This window comes from Haliotis rubra, unplaced genomic scaffold, assembly GCF_003918875.1.
Source record: "Haliotis rubra isolate DU_JTF1 unplaced genomic scaffold, ASM391887v1 Scf83, whole genome shotgun sequence".
Lineage (NCBI taxonomy): Eukaryota > Metazoa > Mollusca > Gastropoda > Lepetellida > Haliotidae > Haliotis > Haliotis rubra.
Window position 1 is genome coordinate 1580643 of NW_025767557.1, and position 12605 is coordinate 1593247.

Here is a 12605-nt window from a genome sequence, read left to right on the forward strand (position 1 = left end):
CCTACTGTGATGTCTAGTATTTTGGATGACGTCTGTGGACCAAACGCAACTGTTACCAATATGGTCACTGGACATGTCGCAAGGGTACATGCACAAGTTGTATGGGACTTTGACAAGAAAATTGCCTGCAAACCTAGGCCAGTTTGACTAGCATTACCTGCATATTGAAGACTAGCAAAATTTGAACTGTTTGATGTAGTACTACCTATTGTCATTACTTTGTTTATTCTACACTGTAGGCATTTGTCACTGTAGGCATTTGGAGACTACGCCTTGTCACTAGTAGGGAAACAGACACATGTCTAGGAATCATCTAGACCTGCTTGGAGGTCAGTAGCTAATGTCTGAGAATATTCCCAATTTGGAATTAAAAATTTCTGCTTCCATGCCAACATGGTGTTATAATGTTAATGTTAAACATAGGACAACTGATATGATCCCTTTGTATAGGGTCTTGTCGATAACCGATAACAGGACTGACAAAATATATGAGACGTAACTGATTTGAATTAATGTATTGAACCCTAAGAATTCAATGGAAATATACACTGCATTAATGAACTACTTTTAAAAATCCTGATTTATAAGCAAATAATGATTCCTCCCTTAATAGTAAACACAAACTGAAATCATGAGGCAAATATTATGAAGGGGTCGTAATCTTGAAAACCTTACTTTGGAACAGTGTATTTATTTATTTATTTATTTATTTATTTATTTATTTATTTATTTATTTATTTATTTATGTAACGAAATTTCCAATTTGTTCAAACAGGTGTGTGTCTAAAAATTAAAAAAAATATCACTATTAATTTGCAGTAACCAGTGACATTTCCAAATATTAGCCTGATTGAAATTTTGTATGGGTGGTCTATCAGGAAGGCAGCTATTTCACACATTGCATAAAGGGTGCAACATTTGCCTCTTAATATCTGAAGACCGCCTCCGTGGTGTAGTGGTTAGAGCGTCCGCCCGGAGAGAGGAAGGTTCGATCCCCGACCGCGTCATACCAAAAGATGTTAAAATATGGTACTTGTTGGTCCCTGCCTGTCGCTCGGCATTAATGGGTACAACAAGGACTGGTCGGCTTGGAGTCAGTATAACGTGTCTGAGTGGGGTATTCATGCTTCACTGCAGCGTGGTATCTCAGTGGGCTAGCACTATAAAACCAGCTTAAGTCTGGGCTAGTACAAGCATCCGCACATACCCATACACACACACACGCATGCACGTCGTCATATGAGCGAAATATTCTCAAGCATGACGTTTGACCCAATTTCACCTCACCTCACCTTAATATCTGAATCTTGAGCTCATTCAGAAGAGACATTGTGGTATATTCTTGTGCCAGAGAAATTCTGTATGAATTATGAGCAAGAGATGGTGATGGCAATACCTAAATATACCAATGTTAGTGATGGATCCTGGGTATTGCTGTACCAGGATTGAGGTATAACATAATGTATTCAACATTAAACTGACATCTATTCCCAGTGAATCAATGAACGGAAGCATTAAGTGGTGTGCAGCCATTGAATAAATTACTACACTGACTAAATTCCATTCAAACACCTACAACACTGACACTACGTAAATCTACAGACTGACAATATTGACATAGAACGCTTTGGATCTGTTGATGAAATCTTAGTATGTTTGAAGATACAGAGAAACTCAATCCCTGATACAATATAAAAGTTTGGAAGCAAATTACTGTGCAAGCTGATGTTGATGATGATGATGATGATGAGCATTACTGAACGACTTAAACATCTTCATACAGACATTAATCCACCTGCAAACATGTATAAGCAGACGTAACATCAATGTGGTACGACCCTGGTGATATTGTGGGTCCAGTTGGTATCAAGGGTTGGCGGCAGCCCCCTGATCTGCATCGCCACCTTTCTCCATGTTCTTCAGATGTTCATTGTACTTCTTTTCCTGAGCGTCATACAGCTTCTGGAGCTTCTTCACAGCTGATTTAGCTAGTTCCTTCCCAGCAGCGTCATGGGTAGGCATTCCCTGTAGAATAAGGAAATACAAGTATCGGATAAGGAAATATGGACATTGGATAAGGAAATATGGACATCGGATGAGGTAATATGGACATCAGATGAGGAAATATGGATATTGGATAAGGAAACATGGACATTGGATAAGGAAATATGGACATCAGAAAAGGACATATGGACATCGGATGAGGTAATATGAACATCAGATGAGGAAATAGGGACATCAGACAAGGTAACAGGGACATCGAATGAGGAAAGAGGGACATTGGATGAGGTAACAGGGACATTGGATAAGGAAATAGGGACATCGGATAAGGTAACAGGGACATTGGATAAGGTAACAGGGACATCGGATAAGGTAACAGGGACATCGGATAAGGTAACAGGGACATTGGATAAGGTAACAGGGACATCAAATGAGGAAATAGGGACATTGGATAAGGTAACAGGGACATTGGATAAGGAAATAGTGACATTGGATAAGGTAACAGGGACATCGGATAAGGTAACAGGGACATTGGATAAGGTAATAGGGACATTGGATAAGGTAACAGGGACATTGGATAAGGTAACAGGGACATTGGATAAGGTAACAGGGACATCGGATAAGGTAACATTGGATAAGGTAACAGGGACATTGGATAAGGTAACAGGGACATCGGATAAGGTAACAGGGACATCGGATAAGGTAACAGGGACATTGGATAAGGTAACAGGGACATCAAATGAGGAAATAGGGACATTGGATAAGGTAACAGGGACATTGGATAAGGTAATAGGGACATTGGATAAGGAAATAGGGACATTGGATAAGGTAACAGGGACATCGGATAAGGTAACAGGGACATCGGATAAGGTAACAGGGACATTGGATAAGGTAACAGGGACATTGGATAAGGTAACAGGGACATTGGATAAGGTAACAGGGACATTGGATAAGGTAACAGGGACATTGGATAAGGTAACAGGGACATCGGATAAGGTAACAGGGACATTGGATAAGGTAACAGGGACATCAAATGAGGAAATAGGGACATTGGATAAGGTAACAGGGACATTGGATAAGGTAATATGGACATTGGATAAGGAAATAAGGACATTGGATAAGGTAACAGGGACATTGGATAAGGTAACAGGGACATCGGATAAGGTAACAGGGACATCGGATGAGGTAACAGGGACATCGAATGAGGTAACAGGGACATCGAATGAGGTAACAGGCTCATCGGATAAGATAACAGGGACATCAGATGAGGAAATAGGGACATTGGATGAGGTAATATGGACATTGGATCAGGTAATATGGACATTGGATCAGGTAATATGGACATTAGATGAGGAAATAGGGACATTGGATGAGGTAATATGGACATTAGATAAAAAAGGACAACAGGGACATCGGATAAGGTAACAGGGACATTGGATAAAGGTAACAGGGACATTCGAATGAGGTAACAGGGACATCGGATGAGGTAACAGGGACATCGAATGAGGTAACAGGGACATTGACAAGGTGGATATAAAATAACAAGGACATTGGATAAGGTAACAGGGACATCCAATGAGGTAACAGGGTCATCGGATAAGATAACAGGGACATCGAATGAGGAAAGAGGGACATTGGATAAGGAAATAGGGACATCGGATAAGGTAACAGGGACATCGGATAAGGTAACAGGGACATTGGATAAGGTAACAGGGACATTGGATAAGGTAACAGGGACATCGGATAAGGTAACAGGGACATCGGATGAGGTAACAGGGACATCGAATGAGGTAACAGGGACATCGAATGAGGTAACAGGGTCATCGGATAAGATAACAGTGACATCAGATGAGGAAATAGGGACATTGGATGAGGTAATATGGACATTGGATCAGGTAATATGGACATTGGATCAGGTAATATGGACATTAGATGAGGAAATAGGGACATTGGATGAGGTAATATGGACATTAGATAAGGTAACAGGGACATCGGATAAGGTAACAGGGACATTGGATAAGGTAACAGGGACATTGGATAAGGTAACAGGGACATCGAATGAGGTAACAGGGACATTGGATAAGGTAACAGGGACATCGAATGAGGTAACAGGGACATTGGATAAGGTAACAGGGACATTGGATAAGGTAACAGGGTCATTGGATAAGGTAATATGGACACCAGATGAGGAAATACGGACATTGGATCAGGTAATATGGACATTGGATAAGGTAACAGGGACATCGGATAAGGTAACAGGGACATCGGATAAGGTAACAGGGACACCGGATAAGGTAACAGGGACATCGGATGAGGTAACAGGGTCATCGGATAAGGTAATAGGGACATTGGATAAGGTAATATGGACATCAGATGAGGAAATAGGGACATTGGATGAGGTAATATGGACATTGGATAAGGTAATATGGACATCAGATGAGGAAATAGGGACATTGGATGAGGTAATATGGACATTGGATAAGGTAACAGGGACATCGGATAAGGTAACAGGGACATCGGATAAGGTAACAGGGACATCAAATGAGGTAACAGGGACATCTGATCAGGTAATAGGGACATTGGATATGGTAATATGGACATCAGATGAGGAAAAAGGGACATTGGATGAGGTAATATGGACATTGGATAAGGTAATATGGACATCAGATGAGGAAATAGGGACATTGCATGAGGTAATATGGACATTGGATAAGGTAACAGGGACATCGGATAAGGTACCAGGAACATCGGATAAGGTAACAGGGGTATCGGATAAGGTAACAGGGACATTGGATAAGGTAATATGGACATTGGATAAGGTAACAGGGACATCGGATCAGGTAACTGGGACATCGAATGAGGTAATATGGACATCAGATAAGGTAACAGGGACATTGGATAAGGTAACAGGGACATCGGACAAGGTAACAGGGACATCGGATAAGGAAATATGGACATTGGATAAGGAAATATGGACATTGGATAAGGAAATATGGACATTGGATGAGGTAATATGGACATCAGATGAGGAAATATGGATATTGGATAAGGAAATATGGACATTGGATAAGGAAATATGGACATCAGAAAAGGACATATGGACATCGGATGAGGTAATATGAACATCAGATGAGGAAATAGGGACATCAGACAAGGTAACAGGGACATCGAATGAGGAAATAGGGACATTGGATGAGGTAACAGGGACATTGGATAAGGAAATAGGGACATTGGATAAGGTAACAGGGACATCGAATAAGGTAACAGGGACATCGGATAAGGAAATATTGACATTGGATGAGGTAATATGGACATCAGATGAGGAAATATGGATATTGGATAAGGAAATATGGACATTGGATAAGGAAATATGGACATCAGAAAAGGACATATGGACATCGGATGAGGTAATATGAACATCAGATGAGGAAATAGGGACATCAGACAAGGTAACAGGGACATCGAATGAGGAAATAGGGACATTGGATGAGGTAACAGGGACATTGGATAAGGAAATAGGGACATTGGATAAGGTAACAGGGACATCGGATAAGGTAACAGGGACATCGAATGAGGAAATAGGGACATTGGATGAGGTAACAGGGACATTGGATAAGGAAATAGGGACATTGGATAAGGTAACAGGGACATCGGATGAGGAAATAGGGACATTGGATAAGGTAACAGGGACATCGAATGAGGTAACAGGGACATCGGATGAGGAAATAGGGACATTGGATAAGGTAACAGGGACATCGGATAAGGTAACAGGGACATCGAATGAGGAAATAGGGACATTGGATGAGGTAACAGGGACATTGCATAAGGAAACAGGGACATCGGATAAGGTAACAGGGACATCGGATAAGGTAACAGGGACATTGGATAAGGTAATAGGGACATTGGATAAGGTAATAGGGACATTGGATAAGGTAATAGGGACATTGGATAAGGTAACAGGGACATCGGATAAGGTAATAGGGACATTGGATAAGGTAACAGGGACATTGGATAAGGTAACAGGGACATCGGATGAGGTAACAGGGACATCGGATGAGGTAACAGGGACATTGGATAAGGTAACAGGGACATCGAATGAGGTAACAGGGACATTGGATAAGGTAACAGGGACATGGGATAAGGTAACAGGGACATCGGATCAGGTAACTGGGACATCGAATGAGGTAACAGGGACATGGGATAAGGTAACTGGGACATTGGATAAGGTAACAGGGACATCGAATGAGGTAACAGGGACATTGGATAAGGTAACAGGGACATCGGATAAGGTAACAGGGACATCGAATGAGGTAACAGGGACATTGGATAAGGTAACAGGGACATCGAATGAGGTAATATGGACATCAGATAAGGTAACAGGGACATTGGATAAGGTAATATGGACATCAGATGAGGAAATATGGACATTGGATAAGGTAACAGGGACATGGGATAAGGTAACAGGGACATCGGATAAGGTAACAGGGACATCGAATGAGGTAACAGGGACATTGGATAAGGTAACAGGGACATCGAATGAGGTAATATGGACATCAGATAAGGTAACAGGGACATTGGATAAGGTAATATGGACATCAGATGAGGAAATATGGACATTGGATAAGGTAACAGGGACATCGGATAAGGTAACAGGGACATTGGATAAGGTAACAGGGACATCGAATAAGGAAAAATGGACATCGGATGTGGAAAAATGATGTCAGCAACAAAGACTACAATATGAGTGTTTGTCAGCTACCATATATCTTAAAACAATTTGTTTTTAAAATGCATCTAAGGAGCAAAAGTAAGTTAGATACAAAATTAGTTGCAAGTTAAATTGTATTGATTTCTTACACACTCATTCATGATCAAACACTAGTTTAAACACATTATAGTATATACATTATTAAAATGTATCCAACTATGGTTATGACACACTGTAGGATGCAATTGTAGTAATCACATACCGCAGTATGAAACTGTAATTCTGAGATATTTGTCTAGGAACATTTAAAGCCATAGTCCGCCATCTTACCCGCTCATCAAAGGCAGAATATTTATCAGTCTCTTTCCTGAAGAGTTCACTTGGTGGAATCTTCTTGAGAGCCTCCTTGGCAGCCTAATGACAGAAGTACAGAAGTATGTATAGTAGTAGTGAAACAAAGGCTCACCTGTACACCGTTCATACCATTCATATATTTTGCCATGAGGAGCAATGTTTCACTTGCTTGATAACGATGTTATCGTTGCTCCTCATTGTAAATAAAGAAGTTGTTCAACCATATCTTATCCTTATTTAGTACTCCAACTTCTACATGCATCTCCAAGACGTCATATAAATATGGATGGACAAACTAATATTCACCGAGGCTGACTTCTCTACTTACCTTGGCTGCTTCCTGTTCTCTCTTCTTTCTCTCCTTCTCTTCCCTCTTCTGTTGCTCCAGCTACAACACAAAACAAACAGCTACACTGACCGTCTGCTTCTGAAGCAGGACATATAGACTGACGCTTAGACTTTTAGTATGTATAATTTGATGGAAACAAATAACTCCTTTTAAATTGAAAAAGAGCCCCTGAACCTGAGGAAATGTAGAAATGCTTCATTTAGGGCAGGGGCAGTGGGTAGCCTAGTGATTAAAGTGTCCGCACGTCACGCCGAAGACCTGGGTTTGATTCCCCACATGGGTATACGGTAATGTGTGAAGCCAATTTCTGGTGTCCCCCGCAGTGATATTGCTGGAATATTTCTAAAAGCGGCGTAAAACCATACTCACTCACTCATTTTGGGCAGAAGGGAAAAATGTGGTTCGAGTCCTGTGAGACGGACTACAGGCATGGAGTCATCCCGATGATGATGACATCCTTACCTTGTCCACTTGCTGATAGGGGTAAATGATTTGGCTTTGTGGACAAGGTGTCTGATTCAGATCAGAGGGAATCCCATCATGGACTTCCAAAATGTTCACATGCTGTTAGTCAAATCCATTTCTCACAAGTGTTACATGTAAAATAACTAGATTTTGAAGAAAACAATGTAATTCTCCAGATTTACAACAAACATTGGACTAACTAATACTGGCTGTGCCTGTCCCAGTTTGCCATGTTTATATTGGATAGTGATTGATAAGTTCTAAATAACTCACTCTCAGTTTTTCCTCCCTTTCTTTGAGAAGAGTATCTCTGTCGACGAGTTTAATGACAGGGGGCTGCCCCTCGTGGTCTTCTAGTCGAACACCCAGATTCGGCAGCACATTGTCACGGATGTCATCACACATTTGCAAGATGGCCGTTGCTGTAAGGACAAGTTTTCAGGGTCGTATACACAATAATCTCTATCTTTGAGAAGAGTATCTCCGTCAATGAGTTTAATGCCCTTTGTGCGTTTTTTCAAGTCCAACACAAAGATTCATCAGCACATTGTTGCAAATGTTGTCACAATATTGTAAGATAATATTCTCTTTACCACTTGCCTTTCTTTTAAAACTTCAAACTTTCAGCAGCAAATCTAATTAACATTTTGCCATGGGTGATCGGTCAACTGAGTGTTGAAAATAATACACAGTTATGTGTTCAGGGCAGTAGTGTAGCCTAATGGTTAAAGCGTCTGCTTGTCAGGCTGAAGATCCCGGTTCAATTCCCCACATGGTTACAGTGTGTGAAGCCAACGCCATGATATTGCTGGAATATTGCTGAAAGTGGCGTAAAACTCATTCACTCAGTTCTGTGTTCTGGTGTTACCTTTCTGTTCCCGAGCAGTTTGTCGAACCTGTTCCCGGAATGTGGCAAGTGTTGACAGATAAGGCATGACAGTCTCCTCCACCTGCGTCAACAACAATAATACAAGTTATGATACAACAGAGAGAAATCAGAGGCTCAAAATAGACACCGAAGTACATATATGTAGAGCAAAAATCTGATCAGGACAAAATGCATGTGGCAATACTCTATTTTTTAATTAAACTTGAACTTAAATGCTGACTGTACCAACGTTGATGACACCAATATATGGTGGTAAAACCAAAATGCAAGATACTGGAGATATTTTTTATGTCACCAAGTGTCTTATGAGATCAAATTTACAGTACAAGCCATTTAAAAATGCAAGAAATTTGAGATACAAAGAATCTCACCTCAGTGAATTTTGAAATTAATATTTCAACACGAGTCAATAAAAATTGTACACTTTCTGATCCATAAATGATCATAGCTCTGCCTGATTATCTCCCCTTTATAATTGTCAGTGGCAACAGTCAAAAGAGAATGAATAATGTTACAATCAATAAACATGGATACACTTTGAATACACTCAGTTGATGTGTATCATACATCTCCAGCTTGATTGGTAGGTCATTCTCAGAAGGTCAAGCCCAACATTTGTTGTGCCTTGACGGGCGTGCTACTCACATTAGTGGTGCCGGCACCTCCAGTTGGGAAACCAATGCCTTCATCTCCTTCAATAGCCCCAAACACCTGAAATATAAGTTAGTATAAGATCTCATTTGATTATTCAACAATATAGATCATAATTACCATATTGTTTGAGCACTATTATCTTCAAACTCCAGCCAAAAGATGTTAAAATATGGTACTTGTTGGTCCCTGCCTGGCGCTCGGCATTAATGGGTACAACAAGGACTGGTCGGCTCGGAGTCAGTATAATGTGTCTGAGTGGGGTATTCATGCTTCACTGTGGCATGGTATCTCATAGGGCTAGCACTATAAAACCAGCTTAAGTCTGGGCTAGTACAAGTAGCCGCACATACACATACACACGCATGCACGTCGTCATATGAGGAAATATTCTCAAGCACGACGTTAAACCCAATTTCACCTCACCTCAAACTCCAGCCTAGACTATTCTATAAAACTGTTCTGATCAACGTCTGTGCTCCATCTCTATAGTCCAGCACTGCATGACAGCATATTTGAGAACAAACTCACTCACTCTCACAAGTACTGCCACTGATCAGTAAAGTAGGCGTGACCCAAGGTGTGCATGCTGGGAGCATGTCCGACACACATTCAGTCATTTGTTGTCACCCCCCATGACCGTAACGTGCACCCCTCCATGAAATTACACGATAATAAGATGGAATCTTTAATTTGGGGAAACAAACTATACAAGTGATTTTTCTAATTAGGTCAGAGGATACAGATAGAATAATTCAATAATTACAAACATACTGTGGGTGCTAAACGTAAGGCTGACAGATTATAGTCTCTTGCAGTGGTACAAGCACAAAAATATTGTATGTATATTCATGTCATTCATTTGTGATCATTAATTCAATGTCAAGTGATCAAAATGTTTCAGCCAAGCATTCACAGAACTGAGTGAGTAAGTTTAGTCTTACACTGTTTTTAGCAATATTCAAGTAATATGGCGGGGGACACCAGAAATGGGCTTCCGACATTGTATCCATGCTTGGAATCGAACTTGGGTCTTTGGCAAAGCAAACACTTTAACCACTATGCTACCACACCAGCCCCTTTCACAGAACTGAAAAATTGTGAGCTTTACGTATTTCTCTACATATTCCACTGCAGTTCAATTCCTATGTACAGTACGTTGTTAATACAAGTGAGAAATACTGTCTCCCGGTATCACTGTCCCTGCTTAAGTAGTTAAAGGACCTGGCTCTGATTCGGCAAGTTGGGATAACTAGCTGGTATTAGAGTGAGTGAGTGAATATTGATTAATGCCACATCAGTAATTCTGCAGCTATTTACGGTGAACGCTGGTATTAAATGTATGTATGGTCATAAGAATCATTCTTTCACAGAATATACTCAATCATTTCAACCTTGAACAGGTGAGTGATGTAAGCGGCAATGTTGTAGACGAGTTGTCGGTTGGGCCTGCGTTTCTCTGCCTTGGCCTTGGCGATGTAACTGTTTCCTATGGAGACCAACTCTCGTATATGCTCCAGGGCTGTGCGTGTGTCGATGTTGTCTGAACAAAAACACAGTGTGTGATTAGTTACCCAACCCTTGCACACATCTTTTACAGGGCTAAAACTGATTGAATGCTGCACCAACTGATTGAATGCTGCACCAAGCAATATTCCAGCTATGTTTCCAGTCTGTAAGTAGTCAAGACTGGACCAGACAATCCAGTGGTCAATGTTGTGAGCACCAACTCACACTGTCAGGGTAGAATAATAACCAGTCAACCAAGTCACAAGTCAGACTACCAGATCAATTTGGCTGCCTCTGATAACTGGCACAGGGTGCTCCAGACCAGTTCTAAGCAGTACAGTCTGTTTGGGTTCGAATGAGAATCATGAATGATTAAATAACCGAAACATGGATAAGTGCACAAAACATAAATAACATACCCAACAGGATCTGAAACCTGATGTTTTATGACCAATCACAGAAAAAGTTGTTTAAGAAACCATTATGTAATATTGTGCTATTTTCACGCTTCATAGGTAATGAATGAGTGAGTTTAGTTTTATGCTGCTTTTAGCAATATTCCATCAAATATCATTGTGGGGAACACAAGAAATGGGCTTCACACATTTGTATCCATGTGTGGAATCGAACCCAGGTCTTCAGCATGACGAGCAAACACTTTAACCACTAGGCTACCCCATCGCCCCTCTCTATTCAATAACATAGGGCTCCGTGATGGTTTACTGACCACAAAGTGCTTCATTGACAGCATCCCTCTTCTGCAGAAATCTGCAACAAAATATTTCTCCATTAGGCCAGACCAATTTTATTTCTTATTTTATGGCTTTTTGTCCTCAGAAAACCTTAAGGCAGGAGAAAATAAATACATAAATAAAATCACCAGTCAAAGTAATATTCCTTCTAAATACTCAAAGTATTTTACTTTTGGCAATTTATCAAGTGTATATGCGGCAAAATACAATCTAAAAATGTTTTTCTTGTAAGTTTACATTATTGGCCAATAAAAACATTAGGTTTTAATTTTTAAGCGGGGAAAATTAATCTTTATTTTTTTTCTTATTCTTGAAAAAATACGACAGGCGAAGAAACCAAGAAATAAAATTGGTCTGGCCTTAGCAATCCCTCCCTCTTTACAGATCTAGTGCATAATGACACCTCTACAGACACAACTAATACATGTCAGATGTAGGGACCAAGGTTTGAGAAGAATGATGGCTAACCACACAAATGCCAGTTTTATTTATTTATTTCTGAACTTCAATAATTGGTAGTCTGATGGCTTGTGGGAATTGCAATATAAACGTATAGAAATGTGGAAATTGTTAAACACTTTTATTGCGAATAGAGGAATTATGTATGTATGTGCTGTGATCTGATCGTTCAGGATCACTACAAAGACAGGGTATATAAATTAGCATCAAACTGAAAGGTTTATACAAGGGTGTCACTATATGAGCAGGGTCACTCAAGAGGCGGCGATACACAGTAAACATACATATTGAAGAGATATATACATATTGGCATTACTCTAGCAATATCTAGGCAGGGAGGGACAGAAAATTGGTTTCATACATTTCACCCATGTAGGGAATTAAACCCAGGTGTTTAGCATGATGAGCAAATACCTCTACCGCAAGGCTAACCCACTGACTATAACACTGATTCTAATAAACCACATC

General features: G+C 40.3%; 1 protein-coding gene across 2 annotated transcripts in view; it reads right to left on the bottom strand.

Annotated features, from left to right (window-relative positions):
* Nucleotides 1-1202: 1202 nt before the first annotated feature.
* The window catches only part of LOC124262247 (cysteine--tRNA ligase, cytoplasmic-like), a 299881-nt gene continuing 288478 nt past the window's right edge, over nucleotides 1203-12605 (bottom strand). For both annotated transcript variants that reach the window (XM_046696729.1, XM_046696730.1), the window contains 8 exons: nucleotides 11654-11694; nucleotides 10812-10960; nucleotides 9412-9477; nucleotides 8746-8827; nucleotides 8151-8299; nucleotides 7392-7451; nucleotides 7040-7123; nucleotides 1203-2025 (listed from right to left, as the gene is read on the bottom strand). In XM_046696729.1, coding sequence (XP_046552685.1) covers nucleotides 1867-2025; nucleotides 7040-7123; nucleotides 7392-7451; nucleotides 8151-8299; nucleotides 8746-8827; nucleotides 9412-9477; nucleotides 10812-10960; nucleotides 11654-11694 — 790 coding nt within the window. In that variant the 3' untranslated portion in view covers nucleotides 1203-1866. The remainder of the gene's footprint in view (nucleotides 2026-7039; nucleotides 7124-7391; nucleotides 7452-8150; nucleotides 8300-8745; nucleotides 8828-9411; nucleotides 9478-10811; nucleotides 10961-11653; nucleotides 11695-12605) is intronic.